Raw genomic sequence first — 25,330 nt, 5'->3', positions numbered from 1 at the left:
GGTATCACACTGTTTTGAGTTGTGGTATATTTTCAAATCTGGGATTGTGATATCTCCAGCTTTGTTCTTTTTCAAGATTAAGATTGCATTGGCTATTCTGGGTCTTGTGCGGTTCTATATAAGTTTTGGTATTATTTGTTCTAGTTCTGTGAAAAATGTTGGTATTTTGATAGGGATTGTATTAAATCTGTAGATTCCTTCAGGTAGCACGGACATTTTAACAATATTTGTTCTCCCAGTCCATGAGAATGGAATATCCTTCCATTTGTTTGTGTCATCTTTAATTACTTTCATCAATGTTCTATAGTTTTCAGAGTGCGGATCTCTTACCTTCTTGGTTAAATTTATTCCTAGTTATTTAATTATTTTTGGCACAATTGTAAATAGGATTGCTTTCTTAATTTCTCTTTCTGCTACTTTATTAGTAGTGTATAGAAATATAACAGATTTCTGTCTATTAATTTTGTATCCTGTGACTTGACTTTACTGAATTCATTTCTCAGTTCTAGTAATTTTTGGTGGACTCTTTAGGGTTTTCTATATATAGTGTCATATCATTTACATTTAACAACAGTTTTACATGTTCCTTACCAATTTTGATGTCTTTTTTTTCTTGTCTGATTGCTGTGGCTAGGACTCCTAGTACTATGTTGAATAACAGTAGTGAGTATGGACATCTTTGTCTTATTTCTGATATTAGAGGAAAAGCTCTCACATGTATACAATATGTGTGTGTATATATATTACTCAGCCATAAAAAGAACCAGATCCTGCCATTTGCAACAACACGGATGGACCTAGAGGGTATAATGCTAAGTGATTTATCTTAAAGAGAAGATAAATACCATATGATTTCACTCATATGTGGAACTTCAGAAAAGAAACAAATAAACAAAGGAAAAAAAGGCAGACAAAAAAAGACTTTTAAATACAGAGACCAAAATGGTAGTTGCCAGAGGCAAGAATAGAGTGGTGAAATATGTAAAGGGGATTGAAAGTACATTACTGTGATGAACACTGAGAAATGTATAGAATCTTTGAATATTGTATACTTGAAACTAATATGATCCTGTGTGTTAACTATACTTCAATTTTTAAAAAGTTAATTCATAAAAAAATGAACTGTCAGAACTGAGGCTGGTGGCTCCTGCTGACCAGTCTCCACCCTCTGCACAGTCTCTCTGGTCTCTCTCTACACTTCTGTGGTCCTTCTACCTTGGAGTAAAGAAGCTGGACAAATGGATTTGCTCCTAGAGTAATATTGTTAGATGATAATTGCAGAATAGCAACTGACTACATCCTTGTCCTTCAGAATTCCGGCAGAATATCTACCCTAACCACACCCACCTTTCTCCATTTTAATGTGCTCATCCACATACACACAGATAGGTAATTTTGCATAATGGGATCATAACATACATGTCATTTGTTTCTAGAAAGTTTTCCTCTTTGCTTGTCTTGTCCTGTGTCCTTCTTCTCCTCTCCTTCTTCTCCTTTCTGTTCATATCACCACCAACTACTAGAAGCCCATATTAGCAACCTAAAATATATCCTTCCATATTTGTCTCAAAGTTCAAATAATTACCTACAGATACATATGTAATATATATTGCACATACACAGATATATATATATGTATATATATATATATATACACATACACATGTATGAATGCAGCCAGAGCTCTATTAAGAACACTGAAGACACTTCAGATCTGCAAATGAGATGGATTTTAATGCAGGCACTTAAAGGCTTGATCACCATTGGAAGGGGGTTGGAGGAGTAAAAGCCAGAGATGCCACAGAGAGAAGCAGGTGAATAGGGAGTCACTCTTAAAATCAGTAATGTCAGAGGGGCCAGGCTGCTGTTGTTGCTACCTACTGCACCAAACACAAAGCCGCTCCTTTGCAGATGCTCTCCTAGATACAGCTGTGATTCACAGGCTACTGGGCATGGGGTTCCTCGGAGCTGCCCTGCAAGCCATACTTGCTCACAGCTGGCCTTAGAGCATGATGGCTTCTTCTCGCAGCCTTGCAAACCTTCTTGCATGGTTGCTTCTTTTCTGGAACCTGGAATCTATCAGGAAAGCAATTCTAAGAAGTATACTGCAGGCTTCTGCCCCCATTTGCAGAGTAAAATGAAAAAGGGGAGTGTAGGGAAGACAGTGATTGAGTTGGCAGTGGACTTGCTGTCACTGTCCATCCTTTTCTCAAATCCTTATCCATTGACCCATATTTAAATAAGCAACCGCAATAACAACACACCCTATCAGTTCCTCCTTACAACTAAAGATGTGATCACTTTTTACATCTACAGGAGATACAAAGTCCTATAAGTCATCAAACCCATCTTGAGTTTTGTGCATTCCTCACCTGGTTGAGACCATGACCCATCTTTGATAAACTATAACTTGAAGACTGAATTCAGAGTCTTCTAATCACACCTAGTCTACCTTAAGTTATATGACAAGGAAGGGAGAAGGGTGGAATTAATTCATATATACCTATAGGAAAATAACAAAGCAAGAGAGAAAATATGCACACCATACATTGAACCCTGCCCTTTGCAGACTCTGGTTGAGGAATTTCTAAAGCCTTCTTCTGTGGCACCTCCCTGTTCCCCTTGCCATCATCCTGTACCCAGACATTCATATCCAGACTTTGCACTTTTAACACAGCATTTGCTTCTGCCATTGATACATTGGTCAATTCTCAGTTTAACATGTCTATGGGACTTTCTCCCACATTATCTTCCTAGTTATGAATCTAAAAACTTTTAAGAGCCCTGGGTTTTAAGATTAATTGGGCATCTCCCTGAAATACATCTGCTCAGAAGAGGTCATTGTCGGGTCTCCAGATGATGGGAGTACTAGTCTAGGTCAGGGGAGGAGGAGCTGCTTCTGCTGATCCAAGAGTCTAAGGGAAACCGGAGAGCCAAGGACCCCAGGTTCATCAGAACCCACTTTAGTGTTCTTAGGATCCCGTACAGCTTTCAAAGCCGTCGTTCCTGCTTACTGTCCTAATGTTTACCGGTTTTCCTGCATGCTCCCCAGTGCAGTCAAGAGGGTTTGTCTACTATGCTTCTTTTACCCCTTCTTTGCATCACAGTGTCTGTGCATAACAGCTGTTGGTTTTCTTATAGTGTCAGAGAACTAATGTCACATCTGTGATTCTGCTTTCTGGGGACCATTTCCAATAACAAAGTCTGTATCCATCAGCATTTGGTGAAGGAGACACAAGTCATTCTAGAAAATCCAAGTAGGAAAGGGAACTAGAGAAGCTGTGTTCACAGTGGGAGCAGATCCACTCTGGAAGTCCTTGCAGCCTCAGGAGTCACAGGGCACCGTCACCACCCACCCACTCCATCAGCTGGATTGCCAAGCAGATGCTTCTCAGGAGTTCGCCACAAAGCTACAGCTGATCTCTATCTGTTCTCTGCCCAGGCATCTGCTTACAACGCTCCATGGATAGCCAGCCTGTGCTCAACCTTACAGTCAATCTTGCACAAATGCTTCTCATTGGAGGCTGTTGCCAGAACTCTACTGGGAATCCCTTCCAGGAGCATTCACTCCCACTCCTCTCCTGGGACGCAGCAAGGGCGTACAAAGGCAGCAGGGGTGTAGAATTGACCTTGGATGCTAAGGCATGATAACACTGGACGTGGACGAGACAGAGCTGCATTCGCTCTGTGTTGCCAAGATGATAGTGCTGAACACACAGTCATCATACTGCTTTTCTCACTTAACACTACTTCACTAAAATCCTCTCAAATCAGTTGTATATGCAAATTCATTCTTTTAATGGCTGAGTAGTCTTCCAAATGTGGATTACTATAATTGAGCCAGCCATTTCCTGAGCAGTCCCCAAGATCCTGGACATTTGCCTTCACCTCTCCCTCTCCTTCTGGTCCATCATCAGGGAGAACCCNGCCCCCCCCCCCCCCCACATTTCTCCATCCTCACTGTCACTGGACCAGGCCATCTCGTTTCACAATAATATTGCTACAGGCCCTGCCTAATGTGCTTTCTGCTTCAAGCTTCACCAATTCTAATACCATCTCTGCTACTTAGCCAGAGTAATTTTTTAATGCAAATACTTTATTTTTCTAAAATAAAAATTGGATCAAGCCCTACTCATTTGGAAGTGCTTCAGTGACTCATGTTTACCCTTGGGATAAAGTCCAAATCCCAGCACATACTTCACAAGACCCTTAAAAGTGCACTCTGTCCCAACACCTCCATCTCCCTTCCTGTATTCTTCAGTCTCCCGCAGCCTCTCCTGTCTCCTCTCTGTGCTGCACTCATACTTAAATACCTTTATGTTCACCTCCAGGTTTATCCATATGCTGTCTTCTTCCCAGCATGCCACCTTTTTTCTCCCTGCCCCTGATTCTTTGCCAAGATGGCTTTCACATTTCTTTTAGGCCTCAACCTAAATGATACATCTTCCTGAGAGTACCTCTGATCATACTCCAATTCCCAAGTTACATCCTATCCTGGGTACCCTGTCAGAATTAGGTCTCAGTGTAGGCTTCTGTCCTGTGTTTATCTCTATATTAGTTAGCAGTTTTCTGGCAGTAATCTGTCCAGATTCTTTTTTTTTTTTTAATTTTTAATTTCTAGGAGAGAGAGAGAGAGAGACAGCGTGAGCAGGGGAGGGTCAGAGAGAGAGGGAGTCACAGACTGAAACAGGCTCCAGGCTCTGAGCTGGCAGTCAGCACAGAGCCTGACACGGGGCTCGAAACCGCGAACCGCGAGATCATGACCTAAGCGAAAGTCGGACGCTTAACCGACTAAGCCACCCAGGCGCCCCTGTCCAGATTCTTATTCAGGCATTTCCCCCCCTTCATTCAGCATTCTTAGCTATTGGCCTTTTCATGTTTGTTACCTCATGTTTACAAGATGATTGCCACAGCTCCAGGTATCATGTCTGCATTCCTGTCAGTAAGAACAGGGAATAACAGCACAGGTCAGCCCTCCTCTTAAGTCTACATTCCTTTAAATCAGAAGTAAAAATTTCTTTCAAATACCAATGGAGTTTGGCCCAGATCTGAGCACTAAGAAAATGACAGCATCTAGGGACTTAGTGAAGGAAGAAGAGGTGCTGTTAAAAGGAAAGGAGTAGAGCAGCCATTGAAATAAGAGGATGGCTAAGAGAGTGTGATGTCTTAGAAGTAAGAAGAGACTGACAGTGACCATGTTATACGTTAGATCCCTCCCCCACCCCAAAAAGAAGAGTAAATCAAGGAGAGAGAGTTTATTGATGGGGAACAAGAAGTGACCTTGGATTTATCTACATCAAGCTTATTGGTAATATTGAAAAGAGATGCTTCGGTTGAAAGGGGATCACAAAAACCATTTCACAGCGAGTCAAAGAGTGAATGTGCATAAATATATTTTCTCTTTTCTTTCAACATTTGTTTAAATTTACTGCACCACCAGCCTCTTTATAGCTGGTAATATAATACAAAAGAATACTAAGNATTGCCATGTAGTATTCCATTGTATAGATAAACCACATCTTCTTGATCCATTCGTCCGTTGAAGAATACTAAGGTCTTTTTTAAGATATCAAAATATTAGGGGTGCCTGGGTGGCTCAGTCACTTAAGCATCCAACTTTGGCTCAGGCCGTGATCTCATGGTTCATGGGTTCAAGCACTGCATTGCGCCCTCTGCTGTAAGCACAGAGCCTGCGTCAGCTCTTTTGTCCCCCTTTCTCTCTGCCCCTCCCCCACTGGTTCTCTCTCAAGATAAATCAATTAACTGAAAAAACAGATATCCAAATATCAGCCATATAATTTTATCTTATTATCATATTTGGTATATTGCACAAGCATCTGGTGAACTACGACCTATTGGAGGATTAGTTGAGGCGGCCTTTGGGCTCATTTCCTTCTCCACATTTCTATAAAAGTAAGCTAATTAAAACAGCCTTATAAATATCAGCTAGTTAAGAAGTTCCGTTATTTCAATTGGCTCTTTCTATTTCCGTCTGTATTTAATAGCAGGAAATTCAGAATTGTTGCCTGCAAATGTGAAGGAGATGAAGTCTTCCATTTCTGTAGTTAATGGCATACTACATATTAAGGAAGAGTTCTCACCCTGGTACACTTAAAATACTGGTCATTATTGTTTAATCCTTTAAAAATTTTCACATTTAGTTTAGTTTACTATTTGTTTCAGATAAGTGATTTATCTAAACAGTTCAACACTCAAAAGAGGAAGATATTGATAATATTGTACCATCTCTGTCCCCTGGACCCCACTTCCCTCTGACCCCTGGATCATTGCTTGTGTTAATTTCTTGTTTACCTGGCTTGCATTTGCATATGCAGATACAAGCACATACTTATTTGTATGTATTAACATATAGAGAGAGAATTGATAATTATTCTATCCTTACTCAAAAGGTAGGATTATGAATATTTAACACTTTGCTTATTTCACTCCCAGATGTGTTCTAGAGATCTTTGCATGGGACTTCATCATTGTCGTATACAATAGCATATCATTATGTTAAGTGAAGTGTACCATAGTTTATTTAAATGTTCTTCCACAGATGGATACTTAGCTTGTTTCCATTATTTTACTGTTATAAATGATGCTGCAGTGACTACATTGTACATACCTCATCTTATGTGTATAGGTATTACAATAGGACAAAAGCCCAGAAGTGGGAGGAGTGGTCACAGGATAAATGCAATGTAATTTAGACAAATACTGGGAAATTGGCTTACTTGGGGTTTTGTCATGCTGTACTTCTAGCAGCAAATGGATGAGCAAGCCTGTTTACCAACAAACTTGGTAACCAGGTGGGTTGCCAACTTTTGCATTCACTACTTTGATATGTGTAAAATGGTTTCTCAGTATGTTTGTAATTTGCATTTCTTTTGTGAGTGAAACTAGTCATCTTTTCATATATTTCAAAGCCACNAAATGCAATGTAATTTAGACAAATACTGGGAAATTGGCTTACTTGGGGTTTTGTCATGCTGTACTTCTAGCAGCAAATGGATGAGCAAGCCTGTTTACCAACAAACTTGGTAACCAGGTGGGTTGCCAACTTTTGCATTCACTACTTTGATATGTGTAAAATGGTTTCTCAGTATGTTTGTAATTTGCATTTCTTTTGTGTGAGTGAAACTAGTCATCTTTTCATATATTTCAAAGCCAGTTATTTTTCTGTGAACTCTTTGTTCATGTCCTTTGTTTGTATCTTTGGTTTATTCTATTTTTCCCCCTTATTAGTTTCTGGGCAAAACACACATGTGTGCACTCCCTGCACAGGAGAAAACAGAGGGTGTAACATTTGCTCTTGTGCCAGATCCTTTCATCCAAGGGACCCAGGCACTCCTGCTAGAGTGGGAAGCAGGGAGCCAGGCTGCTGATGGGTCACAGCTGAGTCCCTCTTCAGTGGTCCCCCAGTGGAAGAAAGTCACGTTGACCAAGCCTCCCCCCTACTGGGGACAGTGTCCATCCAGTGCCTTCTTTAGGTCTGTGCCTCTTACTACAATGCAAATTCCTCTGAAGGGCAATGCCGGTCAGTTCAGGGAAGGCTCTGTTGCACCTTCAGGCTGGGTCAGCTGCTGGTTCCCCCAGACCCTCTGCCAGCATGTTCCTGCCTTGGATTTTCTCAGCATCTGACCTCTGTCAGAGATGACTCCTTATGTGTGGTATGAAGTACAAATATTTCCCCAGATCAATACCATCTTTTGACATTTCGTATGTATGTAAGTCTGTCTGGGACTTTCTCTTATGCTCCATTCCTTTACTGGATGGTTCATGTAGCATTATCGAGACAGTAGAGCAGGTTCCTGTCTGTCAGTGCCCCTCTCCTCATTGCTCCTTTGTTTCAGAGTGAACCTGGTTATCCTTGCTTAGTTTTCCAAATGAAAGTTAAAACCAGCCTGTCCATAACCAGGATTCCAAACCCTGCTTATGTATTTTTTTAATTGGGATCATATTAAATTTATAAATTAGCTTAGGAAGCAATGATGATATTAAGTCTTCGAAACTAAGAACACGGAGGTTTTACATATCTCTTTTAAACTTATTTCTCAGTATTTTGTCTTTTATTTGCAATTACGGAATTGCATGATGGACTATTTCCTTCCATTATGTCATCTAACTTGTTTTTGTTTATGTATGAAGGCTATTTTCTTTTACTGTAAGTTAATGTTACATCCGGTGTTCTAGGACTGTGTCCAGCACTCTGCCTCCCCCTTGTGGGTGTGTGGGAGAATTACCCTTCCTGGCCTCTGGTTGGATGGGAGAGCCCCTGTGTCTAGCTTCAAGCCATGGGTTGGAAACAGAAGTGAGAGGTCACTACTGGGCCAAGGTATTTGATTGCCAATAGGAGATACCCTAGAGATTTTTGTCCCTCTGCCATACTGATAGGCAGTTTTTAAGACCAGCTGCTCTGTCCACCTGAATCCTGAAGTGAGAAGGCCTGACAGAGCTTCTCCAACCCACAGCCGACTTATGGTATGAGTAAATTACAAGATTCTGTTGTTAGGGCCTCAGGAGTTTGGAGGCTGTTTGTTCCCACATTACAATGTAATCTGCTATTTATGGCATTCTCTTGTTAATAGGAAAGGTCAGTGTGTTTATCTTAGTCTTTCATTGGCAATTTCTGTTTTGTATAGTTTCTATTTTTTTATTTAGTATGCCTATATTCATACTTCTTATGTCCTCTGTTTTAATATATACCTGAGATTTGTTCTGAGTATGGTAAGACATGGAAATCACTGTCACGGAAGGAGTTCTTTAGGAACAGGAGGCATGCTATGCAGGGCCACACGGGAGTACCAGGGTCAGTCAGGAGGCACAGGGAAGGGGGGAAATAGGATGAGAGCCTTTATTGTGGTTTCCACAGGAAGTAACGGGTAAGGCAGGGTAGGCAGGATAGGCAGTGTTAGGATTGGCTAGTTTGAATTTTAGCAGGCTCCAGGGTGGAGAGGTTGTCCCAAATTGTCTGGTACCTGGCCCTGAGTGAATAGCACAGGGGAGCATTTGTTCTGAGTGGGAGTCAGGGTTTGGATTGGTTGGTTTGCACATGAAAGGCACATTTCCAGAGAGGTAGTCTGCTATCATAAGGAATCACATAGGCCTGAGAAGGGCAGTGCCTCCTGGCTAAGATGTCAAAATGATAGAAAAGAAAGCATAATTAATATACATCTCCATTGTGAATTGTCGGGCACCGGGGTGGCTCAGTCTGGTAAGTGACCGACTTCAGCTCAGGTCATGATCTCATGATTTGTCAGCTCAAGCCTCGCATGGGGCTCTGTGCTGATAGCTCAGAGTCTGGAGCCTGTGTCAGATACAACGTTTCCCTCTCTCTTTCTCTCTGTCTCCCTCTCTTTCAAACATAAAATAAAATACACATTTAAAAANAGCCTCGCATGGGGCTCTGTGCTGATAGCTCAGAGTCTGGAGCCTGTGTCAGATACAATGTTTCCCTCTCTCTCTGTCTCCCTCTCTTTCAAACATAAAATAAAGTACACATTTAAAAATTTAAAATATACATATATATATACACATCTCCATTGTGAATCGAACACGTTAGTGTTCTAGAGTGTCCTTCTTCATCTTGAATAATGCTTTGTGGTCTGAATTTTACTTTATTTGATGTAAGATCATGTCCCCTATGTTGCTTTTTGGTTTTTTGTTTGTTTGATTTTTCTCATACATGTAATTTATTGTCAAGTTAGCTAACATACAGTGTATACAGTATGCGCTTAGGCTTTTAATTTTTGTTTTATCTTTGCTTAGTAAACCTGATAAACCACTGCTCTTCCCTGTTAGTTACAACTTTTCTGAATCACTTTGCTCTAGATAGTTCTTTTATATACAGCAAATAGCTAGACTTTGCTTTGTGAGATAACATGAAAATCCTCTTCTTTAGTTGTATTAACCCTGTTTAAATGTATTGCTTTGACAGATATGGTGATTCTTAGCTCTGTCATGTCATATTTTCTATTTTCATATATAAATATTTCAAATGTCTTTCAGTATACTTTATTAGCTTTTTACTTAAAAAATATTTTGCTGATATTTAGGTAAGTTTCAGGTTTTTTTTAATGTTTATTTTTGAGACCAAGAGACAGAGATTGTGAGTTGGGGAGAGGCAGAAAGAGGGGAGATGATCCCAAGCACAGGGCTTGAACCCATGAGTCCTAAGATCATGACCTGAGCTGAAACCAAGAGTCGAACACTTAACCAGCAGAGCCACCCAGGTGCAAGGTGCCCTGATAAGTTGCGTTTTTAATCTATGGTTTACTTTTTGAAATTATACCCTTATATAATATTCTGTTTCTTTTTTTACTTTAGACAGTATTAGTTCTTATGGTCTGCCTCAATAAAATTAACTTGTATCTTCTTACCTTCTCGCTTTTTCTGTCTCCTCCCATCCAATTTAATTAGTAGTATATCTTTTATCTGGTGTTTGTCATGCATCTCTGTGTTGCTAAATATGTTTACATATTTGTATTTGATCTTTCAACTCCCCTGTATCATAACTGAGGCAACTGTATGTTGATTCTACTTTCTGCCTTCTACGATTTTGCTGATTGTATCATTTTTGCTTTGGCAGAATATTGACTTTCTCCTCTTGGACTTGTATCTATTCCTTTGCTTTTTCTTAGATGTACAGTTAAATAAATTTACTGCTGCCTGACATCCCTTTGCCAGTAGCCTTTACATGAAGGGATAGCCTCGATGGGTATAAAAATGTCTTAGGTCACACTTTCTTTCTTTAAGTATCTCATAGATGTGACTCCATTGACTTCAGTCATTGAATGTGGCTGCAAAGAAGTATGTTACAAGCCTGATTTTCTTTACTTTTTTCTTAAATATTCAAGGAATTCTCTTTATCTTTAAAACACAAAAATTTTATAAGGCTATGTCTTGGTATTGACCATACTAGGACAACTTCCTTTTTTGCAGTGTGCCCTTTCACTATGTAGAATCAAATGTTTGTATGAGAAGTTTGCTTTTTTAATACACTTTTAAAATTCTCTTTTCTTTTCCATTATTTTAGATTTCTTATTTTAGGCTCCAGTTATATGTATGTTATATGTCTTTCACCTGCATTCTATATCTGCCATTTATCTGTAAGCTTTTGTTTCCTTACTTTTTCCACTTTGCTTATTTTCCATTTTTATGGTCCTTACTATGCTATCTGTGGTCTGTTTTTTTCTTTGCTCCCTTAGAATTTAACTCCATTTCAGAAATGATTTTGACTCATGTTTGCTTTTTACCCTGAGCTCAGTCATTTCTTGTTTCATATCTTCCTATAAGCCCATGCATCTCTAACTTGCAGTTTCCCATTATTAATGTGGTACTTTCCTACTAAATTAAAGCAGCACACTCTAAGAGCCAAAATGCATATGTTAAGTTTAACTTGAGATCTGACCTCATTTGATATTACTCTTAAGAACAAATTAAATGTGTTAGAAGTTTAAAATCACAAACATTTCATCAATAAAGTGTACTAGAGATTTTGGTACTTACCACAAAACCTGTGCTTATTACCAATCCAGTACCCTAATGTATTGTGATATGCACAAAGTAAGGCATAGCCTAAAAGAAAAAAATTATTTAGCAGGCAACTTCCTTATTCCTTATAGTCTTTGGATTGAGGTCTTCTTTCATACAGTTTATACTATTCTGTTGCTTGGAGGAAATATTTCTGGGAAAAAAGGAACAGCATAAGCAAATACAGAGAGATATGACAACAGGAACATATTTTGAAGATCTCATGTTGGCTAAAGGAGAAAAATGAGTATTTCTAGCTGTGTGGATTGCAATCCCAAATCAGCATTCTGTGCATAAGGAATTAGAGGAGAATAGAAATTGAATAGTCACCTAGCTTCTGCCATAGTTAGATATTTGGCCTTAAATTATAACTAGATTTAAGATTATTCACATAGGGATGGTCTTGACTTTTAAAAGAGGATATAAATTAAGAGAAGAAAGAAAAAATGGGGGGAACCTGTGTGTTTTAAGGGTAAAAAAAGACAAAGCAGCCAGAAAAGGGGACATAAAGTATTCAGAGGCATAGGATAAAAGGGGCTATTAAATGTCCCTGTTCTAGTGAGGCTTTCTGCTGCTCCTTCATGGGCCTGCTGGCCTGCTGTGTTTAGATGGCCCTAGTGACACCTGAGTAAGAATTTCATGTGGTACAGGTAAGTGCATGGGGAAGAGTAAGGACCCAGCAGCTGAAAACACTGGCAGATTGAAGACAGAGAGTGAGGGATACAGGAGAAGAGGACAAGTCCTGTTCTGAAGGGTCATGATGGATGGGCAAGGCAGGGTGAGGGGGTGAAAGTTAGTCCATAACCAGGAGCTGTGATGCCCTAAACAAGACAGCTTCAAGGGAACTATAGCCCCAAAAGCATGAGTTTTAATCAAGACAGGCCTCCTCTACCTCCTCTCCCCTTGACCTTCTTCCTCCACCCAGGCTTGACCCTCCCTTGGGCATGTGCCCCCCTCAGCCATGCCTTGGAGCAGGGTGCCTCTCAGGTCATCAACCCTGCTAAGGCATGATTTCCCTAAAGGTAAGGGTCTTATCTTTGTTTTCTTGGAACATTAATGCCCATTGGATCATCACTACCGCTTATGCTTGAAAATGCCAGGTTTGTATCATGTGGGTAATATTTGTACACTGTGATGGTTGGTCCTATGTGAGTGTGAAAGTGTGTTCTGACATTTCTGCTTCAGTTTAGTTTCCCAAAACCAGCCCTGTCTTGGCTACCACCTCAGCCCCATGGCCACGACCACCACTCTCCACTTCTACTACTTAATGATAACCATCCTGCATTACACCAATGCCCCAGCTATTTATTATCACTTACAAAACCACCGGCTCCTGCTGTTCTTTTCTGTTGGGTGACCCAGATAGGTTTAGTTTGCTTTTCTTATCCACTGAGATGGTACAAACATGCAGCTATTGCATCTCTGTTAGCTGAGTATGAAGAAAAAAAAATGTGATTACAAGTGGCCATATGATACAATTTAAAGATTATGATTGGTGGCGTCAAGTCTGCACTACAATTAGAAGAGGAGAAAATGATGTCCTGATATTATTTCATACATTTAAAGCCTCATTATGTTGTACATATAACATAATTCAGCGTGTAATTGGGTCAATATGGTTAATACCTGCAATTTGAAGTTATCCAGAAGAGGATAAGATTTTATTTGCTCTTTGATGTGAAAGCTAGGCTTTTAGTTCTTTGTCTTTAAAAAGTTCATGACGCCAGAAGACTCCATGCCTCCATTAGAAACCCATTGACTCAGAGTCAGAAATTAAAGACCTGCAGTGTTGCAGCTCCCAGAACAGCTCCCCCTAGTGTTGTGAAAAGTCCGCTTCAGCACCACACCCATCTCAGTGCCCAGGGGCTCTGCTTACAGCTGTCCCAGGCCGTCACCCCCTTTGGGACTGGCATCTTACCCAGTTCAGGGTCAGAACTCAGACATCTGCCTCCCGCTAAGATGTTAACACAGAGAAATTCTCCCAAGTTTCTGCTTTACCCATATTAAGCTTAAAAAGAAAAGTAAAACTCTAAGCAAAACCCCAAAGAAAATTTGGGAATTCTTTTCATTAAATTTTTTTATAGTTTATGTTTTGCTTCCCTCAGAGGGTAAGCTCTACAACTTTATTGTCAAAAGGGTAGAGGGGGACATGATAATTAGGAATGTAATGTTCTGAAGTGTGTGTGTGTGTGTGTGTGTGTGAATCTAAAAGCTATGAGAATAGATATAGTCACATATTTCAGATGGATATCAGCCATGAGTGCTAAATTCTACTTTTAGAGATTATGCATCAAGCTATTGTACCCTTTTGAGAAACAAGAACGCTGGTGGAAAGTTCATTAGTCAAAGTGCTAATTAAGAATGCTTCTCGCACAGTTTTTTCTACCGTGAGATCCTTCATATTGTAATTTCTTGTCATTTCTTGTCCACAGGCAAAAACTGGGACCTGACAGCCGCTCTGAGTGACTATGAGCAGCTCCGACAGGTGCACACAGCCAACCTGCCACATGTGTTCAACGAGGGCAGGTGTCCCAAGCAGCCAGAGCGAGAGCCGCCACAGCCCGGGCACAAGGTGGAAAGGCCCTGCCTGCAGAGGCAGGACGACATTGCCCAAGGTACCTGGCAAGGGACTGAGCCCAGAAGCAGCTTCCCCAGGGTGCCATGGCTTGCAGAGGGGAGTGGGGGGTGGGGCTTTCAAAGAATGGCAAGGTCATCATCTCTCAGCTGCAAATCAGGCTGTTGGTGCATCAGGCTGAAATATGCATTGCAGCTTCTGTTCCTGGCTCCTCCCTCTGCCTCAGAAAAGCAGGAGAGGGAGTCCAGTCCCCTAGGAGCCCACATGATTGAGGGCCCACACTTCTACTGAATCTGGAGCCTTTCTAAGCCAAGCACCTTTAGTCCCTTCAGTTATTCCCTAAGTAGCATAATTTCCAGATCTGTACATTATCAGGGTTCACTGTCCCAAGGGCTCCCTTTTCTCTGTTCTTTTTCTTCTTTTATGTATTTTTAAAGTTTATTTATTATTTATTTTGAGAGAGAGAATGAACACACACACACACACACATACACACACACACACACACACACACACCCATGGGGGAGGGGCAGCGAGAGAATCCCAAGCAGGCTCTGTGCTGTGAGTGCAGAGCCCAACATAGGGCTCAAACTCACAAACTGTTAAATCATGACCTGAGCCAAATAAGACACTTAACCAACTGAACCTCCCAGGGTGCCCCTCTCTGTTCTTTTTCTTAAGAAGTCAGATGTGTTTACTATAATGAAAGAAATAGTACAAAGATATATAAAGAAAATTTCAGAGTTTTCTTCTCCACTCCCCTCAAATCTCACTGACATAATAACCGATGATGGCATCTTGGTCTGTCTCCTCCTTCCTTTTGCTATGCTCATTCAGAATGCATCAGAGTCAAATGCATAGAATACTTCTCAAATCACTTGTTTCACTTAACCATAAATCGAGTATAGTCTCAATATTTTGTTCTATAGCATGCAATCATTTCTAAACCACTACTGTATTAATGGCTATCCTGGTTTTTCTTTGGTGTTTTGTTTGTTTCCAATACTCTTAGCAAGGCTAAAAATAAACAACTTTCTGCCCGTGATCTTACATACTAGTGCTTTTATTTCTATAGGTCAATGTCCCCAAAATGGATTTGCTCTGCCAACACCTGCTGTATCTTTAATTCAATAACTTCAAGACTCTTTTCCCAGACCCATTTCTGCTTGCCATGTGCAAAACTAGGTATCTCCCTTCACTCCTGCCAGTCCTGGATGTTTCTGTGATAGTTTTACATTACTTTTCTACTGTGAAGGGAGAAAAAAAGTGTCTCCTATTTTAATTTTCATCTTGTCATTTGTTTGTTAGCCAGTTGGACTTTCCCTTCTGCAACATACCTGTTCACATTCTTTGCCCATTTTTCTATTGATTCATTTTCAGTTTTCTTATCAATTTGTTGCATTGTTTGTGATTAGGACTACAAACATATATTTTTATATATGTGTATATCTTTCCCAGTGTATCACTTACTTTATGACTTTGTTTACATAGTACTCTGCCACACACAATGTTTATATTATTATGGATTCATGGCTGATAGGTATCCTCTCTTGCTGTAGAAGTTCTCCTGGAATACAAAGTTACTGAAATATGTTCCTATATTTGTTTAAAATTTTCTTAGTGGGTGCCTGGGTGACTCAGTCAGTTAAACGTTTGACTTTGGCACAGGTTATGATCTCACAGTTTGTGAGCTAGAGCCCCACTTGGGGTGAGCCCCGCTTCTCTCTCCCTCTCCCCCCTCTCTCTCTCCACCCCCACTCACTTGCACTCTCTCCCTCTCAAAAATAAATAAGTAAATCATAAAATTTTGTTCTTAGGTCTTTTGATTGATTTGAAATTCTTGTATAAGTAATAGGGAGAATCTAGCCTTGCGTTCTTCTGGATCAAGATTTAGTTACCCTGGCACATTTATTGAGTAAAGCATTCTTTTCCCACGGAACTAAAATGCCAACAACTTTGCCATATATTGAATTCCCAAATATACTTGGATCTGTTTCTGGACTCTGTCCGTCAATTCACGTGGTCATTCATCCTGTTACCTTGACTCTGGTAGTTTTATATAGTATACTTTCTGTTAGGGCAACTTTTTTACTGCTATTCTTTTCCAAAAATTTTCCACTATTTTTGGTATTTATTCTGGTTGGGTTGGATTGAATTTTTATTTTAAGAATAATTGGCATATTGTAATATCATTTTCCCATCCAAGAACATTAAATATGCCTCTCTTTTTAGTCAGATTCTAAGATTTTAGGCACAGAGAAAAGCAACTTATTTTTACATATTTATGTCTTATGCAGTAATTTACATAAATTCTCTTATTAAAGCTAATCATTTTTTTCTAAGAGAATATCTTGAGTTTTCTAAGTACATACGATCAGAACATCTGAAATAATTTAAATTCTTCTTAATATTCATATGAAATGTAATTACATTAAATGAATTTCATTTCTTATCCTATTGCAGGAGGTCGGCCTTCCCAAACTGTTGTGAATGAATGTTGTCTTTGTTTCTGTTAGCCCAGCCTTATTATTCAAGCTACATTGGAACCTATGTCTTGGATTATTCTTTTATGCTTACTCTGTTGTCTAGAAAAGCCAGAATTGAGTTAGAAATGCTAATACACATTATCCATTTCTTCTCTTAGGTTCATTATTTCCACTGTATTTAGAGGCCATCTTGTTAGGTGTTCTCATAATTGTTAGGACATCTTGTTCCAATGTTCTTTTGTTACTGATATTTAGAGTGTCTCTCTGTGCCCTAGACTGTTTTTTATCTTAATATCTGTTTTGCTTGATATGAAATCTGTATTCTGCCCTTCTGTCAGTTCAAATTTGCCTGGAATATAATTTGTCTGCTGTTATTTTGAATCATTCCTTGTCATTTTATATTAAATGTGATTCTTATAAATAATTTATCATCAGATATTATTTTATTACCTGATCCAAGAGTCTCTGTCATTTGAGAAGTGAATTTAATCCATTTACTTTATTTGTAATTATTATCATACCTGTAGTTATTTGTGCTGTATGTGTTATTTGCCAGGATTTTCTGGTGTATTTTTCTCCTTTTCTATCTCCTCTGGCTAATTAAATCTTTCTAATGATTTGAAAGTTATACTTTCTACCACTACTTAGGTTATAGTTACCAGTAACTAACCTATGCAAACCTATATTTATGTTTTCTTCCTATCATTTAAAAAAAATGTATTAACAACTAAATTTTACCCTGAAGAAAACAGGGTATATACCTTAGTACATATATGTTTTGTCTTCTCCCTTCCTACCTCCACTTGTCCTCAATCACATTTAGGTTCATTTTGTTGTCTATTTAGACAACCATTAACTTTATTTACTCACATTTACCTTTTGCAGAAAGAGTACTTTCTCAAAAACTACTTTCATAAAGAGTTTTTATATAATCAGTCTCCTTAAGCTTTGGGTGCCTTAACATGTTTACATGATATTCTTAAATTTTTGTTTAGTGAAACTAGAATTCTAGGTCCAAATTAATATTCCTTGAGTGCTTTAAAATCATCCCTCCATTGTTTTCTTAAATCGCATTTTCACATTTTCTAAGAGATTTCCTTGACCCAATCTTCCAACTTCCTAATTCATTCTTTATTTGAATCCATTCTAATAATCAGCATTCATACTTTTTATTCCAAATTAGCCATTTGTCATTATTATTGTGCATTCTAATATTCTTTTTATCTCTTTGAACACATTTACTAGGCTCATTTTAAAATCTTGTCCTCCAGTCTGTTTACTTTGCTTCCTCTGGCACAGGTAGTTGTGGATTTTTTGTGACACTATAACACTCCTCAGGTGTGTTCTAAATTTTCCATGGGCGTGCAGAGGACCTGTGGTTATCGGCCATCGCTACTCATACTGTATATCAGGGAAAGGGACAAAGGCATGGGCTCTTGCTGGTGCTCCTCTGAATGAGAGTGTGGGGGAAATGCACTTAAGTTGGAGAGCTTTGAATGCTTTAATATGGGCTGAAAATGTTCCCTGCTTGCTCTCTTTACTGAAGTTAGCTCCACTCCTTAGGGAACCTCCAGCACCTCTGTCCTAGTAATTGCTCATTTCCATGTGTTGTAACTGTCAAGCTCACAGTGTGTGTTGGAGAGAGGAGGGAAGGCTTAGGGCCTGGCCAGCCCACCTGTTATTATTAGTGTGCCCCCCCTCCCCCCAGCTGTGGTTCAGTATTGCCCTGATGTTCCTCCAGCTGCAATTGGCTAACACTGTTGCTTGCTCACACGTTGGAGGTAATGATGTGAGTAGTAACCTGCCCAGAACTGTGCTAGGGTGAGGAAAGGCATGGCCAGAATCCTACTCCCACCTGGAGCCTCTATCCATGGAACCTAGCCCACCCCCCTCTTCTGCTCCTGTGGACCTCCAAGGCAGGTTAGGGAAAGGATACCGAGGCTCTGTCACTTCTTGTCTATCTGGTTATATTGTTGGTAAGTTCTCCTCCATTGCTGCCATTAGGTATGACTCTGAAGAGACCACCACTTCTAATCATTCCCTGTGGCCTTCCCTATCAGGGTCTTCCATGACTGTGTGTTTTTTCAGCACCACACAGTTGAGGCTGCTGGGCTCTCTCATGCAGTGACAGTCCAGACAGATGACAACATGGCTGCTCCTGCCCTTTTTGACTGGCAGCAAACCAACCATCCCATTATTTTTCCTCCTGCTGAGGGTACTAGAAGGACTCTCCTCTCTGCTTCCAGAGAGGTTGGTGGATTCAGAGCCTAATAAATACCTGCTGCTATGTAACTTTTATCACATATTACTTAAGGAGTAAAAAACAAACATGTTTGTCGCATAATTCTATTGAGTTTTGTGAACAATACTATCTACTTTTGTAAAATTAGAGGGCGCCTGGGTGGCTCAGTCAGTTAGGCATCCAACATTGGCTCAGGTCATGATCTCATGGTCTGTGAGTTCGAGCCCTGCATTGGGCTCTGTGCTGACAGCTCAGAGCCTGGAGCCTGCTTTGGATTCTGTATCTCCCTCTCCCTTTTGTCTGCTTGCATTCTGTCTCTCTCTCTAAAAAAAAAAAAAATAAACATTAAAAATAATTTTAAGTCAATAAAAAATTAAAATTAAAAATTATAGTTTCTGAATTAGATATATGTATCCTTTAATTTAGTTCTTGAAATCATAATGCACTAATATGGAAAACGAAGGTCTCCATATTATAAATTAGGGGTTGGCAAACAATGGCCCATAAGCCAATTCATTTCTGCATTGGCAATGGCTACTTTAGTGCTAGAGAGTTCAGCTGTGACCAAGACTGCATGATTTATGGGTCACCTGGTTGACTTAGCGGGTTGAGTGTCTGACTTCAGCTCAGGTCATTATCTCATAGTTCGTGAGTCCGAACCCCACATCAGGCTCACTGGAGTCAGACTGTCAGTGCAGAGCCACCTTCCAGATCTTCTGTCCTCCTCTCTCTACCCCTCCCCCACTTGTGCTCTCCCAAAAATAAATATTAAAAGAAGACCACATGACTTACAAAGCCTAAAGTACTTATATCTGTCCCTTTTGAAAAAGGTTTGTGCACCTGTTTTAAAAATCTGTTTTAGGATTTGTTTTAACCAGATATGATGAGATATGTAAACATGGAAAATAATTTGAGGAAGGAAGTTTTTCTACTAACAGTTCCCTAAAAGTAAGAGTCGTGGAACAGTGTACAGGGCCACATGGGGAAGCACCAAGATTGGTCAGTACGCAGAAGGAACAGAAAGGAAAAACATGGACATGAGCCCTTATTGTGATTTCCTTGGAAAAGGCAAAGCAAGGTAAGCAGATACAAGATTGGCAAGATTGAATAATTTGAGCAGGCTCTCTGGGGCTTAGAAGCTATCCCTAAATGTCTTGTACCTTGCCCCAGGGTGCAGAGGAATATTGCTTGCTGGAGTTTAAGAATCAGATAGAAGAGGTAGTTCAGATTATGGGCTTTGGATAGGTCTGTTTGCATAGGAAAGGCACACTCCTTCCCTCTGAGTTATTTGTTCTCAGAACTGCTTAGTCCTGGTAGGGAGAGCTTCTCCCCGGTCAGGGAACCCTACATGCCAGAGCATCAGGAATACAGAAAATAAGAAAATGTAGTTAAAACACCCCTCCTGGCATAAATCACAGACTAATTTAAATTGGCTTTGTCAACAGTTGTAAAATTTTGTGCATTCTCTATGTTCTTTTTTTAACCTCTGGGACATATTTCTCTGGGGCATAACTTTGAACATGGTAATCCGTGTCACACAATTCATTTATACCCCTAAAAGAAGGATCACTGAGTTCATGTTTAAAATCAAAGTGTGTGTGCATGTACGTGTCTGTGTATGATTGTGTATGTGCATTCATGGAGATGGTGGTGGGGAAATGTTAGCATTAGGCGCATATGTTTCTCATATGGGGCTTTAACATAATTTACTTTTCAAAAAATCTTTTTCTTTTCTTTTTAATTTTTTAAATATTTGTTTATTTTTGAGAGAGAGAGACAGAAACAGAGTACAAATGGGGGAGAGGCAGAGAGAGAAGGAGACACAGAGTCCGAACTAGGCTCCAGGTTCTGAGATGTCAGCACAGAGACTGACATGAGGCTCAAACCCACAAGCCATGAGATCATGACCTGAGCCGAAGTCAGATGCCCAGCCAACTGAGTCATCCAAGTGCCCCCTTTGGGGGCTTTTCTTTCAGACTTTTTCTTTCAGGCTTTTTCTTTCAGATTCCAAATATTTAATATTTGGAACTGCTAAATATAATCATACTATACTATGAATCACAATATTTCCAGGGTCCTAATAGCATGTCATCAATTGGCAAATGGGTACCGAGTGATTTGCCATGAAGGAGTGTAGATGACCCCGTGTGGCAGATTCCCACTGTTGAGAGCAGCATTGTGAGTCTGCCCAGTGGATTGTGGGGTCACATAGCACTGCAGGTATTAAAGAACAGCTGATTTCCATCTCCATCAGATCCCAGTGGATGGGGCAGTTCCTACTTTCCCAGATACAGGCTTTGTAGTTTGTAGCAAAAGGCGAGACATCAACATGGCTTGCAAGACCTAGAGAACATGACAGAATGATTCGGAGTCTCCTCTGCTCCTGCTCTCAAGGATGTGGACAGTGCAGGAAGCACGTGGGCCATCCACCAAGATAGATAAGCCAGGCCCTGTGTGCTCCATTTCTCTTCTTTCCCATGGCTATGTGGTTTAACTTCTCTTTGCCTTTCCTCAAAATAACTAGTCATCGTGGTCTCAGAATCCAACTGAAGGTGTATCAAAACTACCCATTTTAAAATACTCTGTGGGACCCGCTATGCATTTTAATACACAGATACTTGAGACTTTTGAGAACTGACTTTAAATTTAAAACCAACCTACCCCAGGATCAAAAGGCTCTTGTTTTCTTCAGTTTGCTGAAGCAAAATTACTTTAATGACATTTCTGTCTACTGCTCTTGCCCACGGGGAAGTCAGAACTCCCATTCTGGATGAAGGCACCAGTGTGTGTTTTCTGTGAGCACAGGCAGGCAGGGACATGCTTCAGAGTGGCATCAGCATGAGCACAGAGCCTGATGGGTGAGCAGGCTAATATGAAATGAAATGGGAGTCCTCATGACCTGAGTGGATATACTTTTATGAATTTGCCACAGGTTTAGACAATACTCATCTAAACACGTTTGAATTTTGTTTTCCTGAGATAATTGAAAGAGGATTTCTGTCTTGTTAAAAGAATTCTGTTATTATAGATACTGATTCTAAACAAAACTTCTCCCTTAACACCTTGTATTTAAGAATCCTTGTATATGGTAAATGCTAGCTATTAAGGACAGGGCTTAAAAAATCAAGGGTGGGGCGCCTGGGTGGCTCAGTCGGTTAAGCATCTGGCTCTTGATTTTGGCTCAGTTCATGATCTCATGGTCACAAGATCAAACCCTGCGTTGGGGCTCAGTGCTGAGCATGGAGCCTTCTTGGAATTCTCTCTCTCCCTTTCTCCCTGTCCCTCCCCCACATGTTCTTGCTGTCTTTCTCTCTCTAAATAAATAAATAAACATTAAAAAACAAAAACAAGAGGGGCATCTGTGTGGCTCAGTCGGTTAAGTGTCCGACTTCAGCTCAGGTCATGCATGATCTAATGGCCTGTGAGTTCAAGCCCCATGTTGGGCTCTGTGCTGACTCCTCAGAACCTGGACCCTGCTTCAAATTCTGTGTCTCCCTCTCTTTCTGCACCTCACCCACTCATGTCTCTCTTTGTCTCTCTCTCTCTCTCTCTCTTAAAGATAAACATTAAAAAAATATTTTTAATTAAAAAAAACAAGAGAAGGAGAACAAAGACATCCACTCTTTTGCTGTGGCATTGAGATCACATAATTAACTTCCTAATAGAGTAACATCATGTACATCAGAGGAATTTACACTGCGCTTTTCACCCTTTGGTTGGAGAGCCCGGGCAGAATAAGACTTAAGTAGCCCAGTACTTTTTGAGTGCTGCGACAAAGGAAAACCAAGACAGAAGTGAACTGGATGTAATGGCTTCATATCTGTATGTGGGGCATCGTTATGCGAGATGCGTTTGTCAGAGTAACTTTAGTAACTTCTCTGTGGTGGGGAAGCCTAAACCAATTGCTCTTGCTTGAAGTATGTAAATGGATGAAAACAAAGAGCAGTCTGGCTCACGTTCCTCAGAACTAGCAGGGGACGGCCCTGCTGACCAGAGTTAGATGTAACTTAAGACCCAAAAGGAAGGCTGGTGATCTTTAATGATGCTGATGCATACTTGTGTGGTAGACACGCAGCTCGCCTCTTTCTGAATGGTTTCATGACTCAGAGTGAGTAAGTGCCATATGCCAGCTGGTGGTAATGTTAACTCCAGCAGCAGGGAGGCCTGCAGGAAAAGAGTGACAGGTGTGTGGGTGAATGTGTGTGTGTGCCTGTGTGTGTGTGTTAAGTGTGTGAGCAAAGTTGTGCATGCACATGTGTGTGCACGCATGCTCACAGAGCCAGGCACCCACCCTACTCATTTCCTGTGGTTGTCTTTCCCACTCCTCCTGCAGAGAAGCGACTTTCTCGGGGAATTTCCCACGCCAGCTCAGCTATCGTCTCCCTGGCCCGGTCCCACGTGGCAAGTGAGTGCAACAATGAGCAGTTCCCCCTGGAGATGCCCATCTATACATTCCAGTTGCCGGATCTGAGTGTGTACAGCGAAGACTTCAGGAGTTTCATCGAACGGGACTTGATCGAGCAGGCGACCATGGTGGCTTTGGAGCAGGCAGGTGAGCTGCTGGCTCCCACAGGCCCGTGTTCCTTGGGCTCAGGGAGCAAATGAAGCTAGTGTAACTAAGATCAGTGAGCAAGGGACACGTGTTGTCTGAGTCAGGTGTTTCAAATTCAGACTCTGGAAGCTTTCAGAAAATCTCCTGCTCTGCAGATATGCTCGGCTCCAATGCAGCCCCAGCTGGTAGGGGCCAGTGGCTGTTCGGTGCTGAGATCCCTTGAATTTTCCCTTTGTTCCCAGATTTAACCTGACTAGGTCAGCCCCCTCTAAAGACACCCTCTGGCTTTGCCTTACTTTTCTCCTTTTTCCATCCGACCCTCCCATGGGTGTCAAATGAAACGTAAGAAAGACCATGGCTTTGGGAAAAATAGGAGACCCTATCACTTCCTATGTACATGAGCCAGTTATGTAACCTCCCTGAGCCTCAGTTTTCCTGTCTGCAAAGACAAGAAGACAGGGAGCAGCCTGGTGGAGTTAAGTATTTATGGCATGAGCTGAGTGTGGCTGTCGTCTCCTGCCCTCCCAGCCTTGCTGGCCTCCAGGGTTGAGAAAACACAAAACATGACTTCAGTCTTCCCCTTTTTCTTAGCATTTCTTCTGACATCCCAATGAAGAAGAGATTTGGGGAGCAAGCCAAACTTGTCTTCTTTGGGGTTCCTAAAGATAACACAATTAGTTCAAAACAAGTGTCTAAAGCAGATGTAAGTTCTTCCTGAGACAGAGCAAATATCCTCTCTTACTCATCACCATTTTCATTATAAATCTTTGCAAAATCATATGTTCAGGGGCTTCTAAGATATGCAGGCAGAAGGCTGTGTCTTGCCCTTCTTAGGCCCTGCATTCATTTCCCATGGGCACCACCCTGCCCCCACCACCAGCGTGGGTTGACGGTATACTTGGAGTGTGTCCTCACGTGGTTGGATTGGGGGGCAGGGGGCAAGGCATTCTGACTCCATTGTTATCCAGCTATTCCCAGCTGCTGCAGAGTATAGCCTCCACTTCCAAAGGCCTGGCACATGGAGGTGCTCCTGTGTGGCACATCCCAGGGGAGCAAGACAGGGAGCCATTGGCTGAGCATGGTGGAGAGAGGGTATATTCAGGCCCACAGACAGCAAGTGCTGCTCTGTCAGAGAATTAGACTTAGCTTGTCACCAAGACACAACTGAAAATATGCAGGCCTTTGGAGTGTTTCAGAAGACTGAAGAGAAGGATCTGTAGTTGGTATCGTCTTGACATTGGCAGATGAACCAGTCATCAGCATTCCCTACCCATCCTGGTAGCATCAGTAGGCAATGTTGATGAAAGAATGATCAGGCATTAAGAACACCAGCAAAGGAAAGCGTCATGCTTGGAAGTGGCACCACAGGGGCACTGCCACTCTTTGGCCTGGCAAAGAGACAAACGATGAAAGAAGCTGATGGAAAAAGCCTTACAAGAAGGCGTGGCTTCAAGGAGAGAAGATGCTGGAAAAATAAATACCCCGACCACCTTCTTCCCCCACCATCCAGGCATTGACCAGTGCTTCTCGTGGGCAGAAGGGCAGAGAGCATAGAGCCCATTACTGGGCTCCAAGCAGGTCACCCTGGGGGTGTAGAGTAGGGGGAGCACAGAGCTCCAGGCCAAATTGGAAACATCCAGAAAGTTGACACTTGGGTGTTCCCTACCAGATCCGAGCTTCAGTGTAGAGCTGGCTTCATCCCATTTCTTGTAGAGCAATCCAGGAAGTATCCTCGTCAACTTGCTCCAAGAAGGACATAGACATAGGAAGGGATGGTGGTTAGTGGGGACTTCTTTGTGTTGGGCAGCTTGGTGGTCACCTCAGCCCCAGGACTCAGGGATACCTCACCCATGTCATGCTTGGTTTTAGAACAGGGTCTGCACTCCCAGTAACAGTGTCGGATCTGAAGTTGTAACTGCCAATGACTTGTTTCCTCAGCT

At 41.1% G+C, this 25,330-nt stretch overlaps 1 protein-coding gene across 1 annotated transcript in view; it reads left to right on the top strand.

Moving 5' to 3' along the window:
* OTUD7A (OTU deubiquitinase 7A) overlaps nucleotides 1-25,330 on the top strand; it is a 153,508-nt gene that overhangs the window by 58,170 nt on the left and 70,008 nt on the right. Inside the window, exons 3-4 of the mRNA XM_077762355.1 lie at nucleotides 13,968-14,150; nucleotides 23,172-23,390. Of these exons, the coding sequence (XP_077618481.1) occupies nucleotides 13,968-14,150; nucleotides 23,172-23,390 (402 nt within the window). The remainder of the gene's footprint in view (nucleotides 1-13,967; nucleotides 14,151-23,171; nucleotides 23,391-25,330) is intronic.

The sequence above is a fragment of the Crocuta crocuta genome, unplaced genomic scaffold, assembly GCF_008692635.1.
Source record: "Crocuta crocuta isolate KB4526 unplaced genomic scaffold, BGI_CrCroc_1.0 scaffold93, whole genome shotgun sequence".
Classification (NCBI taxonomy): Eukaryota; Metazoa; Chordata; class Mammalia; order Carnivora; family Hyaenidae; genus Crocuta; species Crocuta crocuta.
The sequence above is the reverse complement of the archived record's forward strand: the minus strand, read 5'-3'. Positions and strand labels throughout refer to the sequence as shown.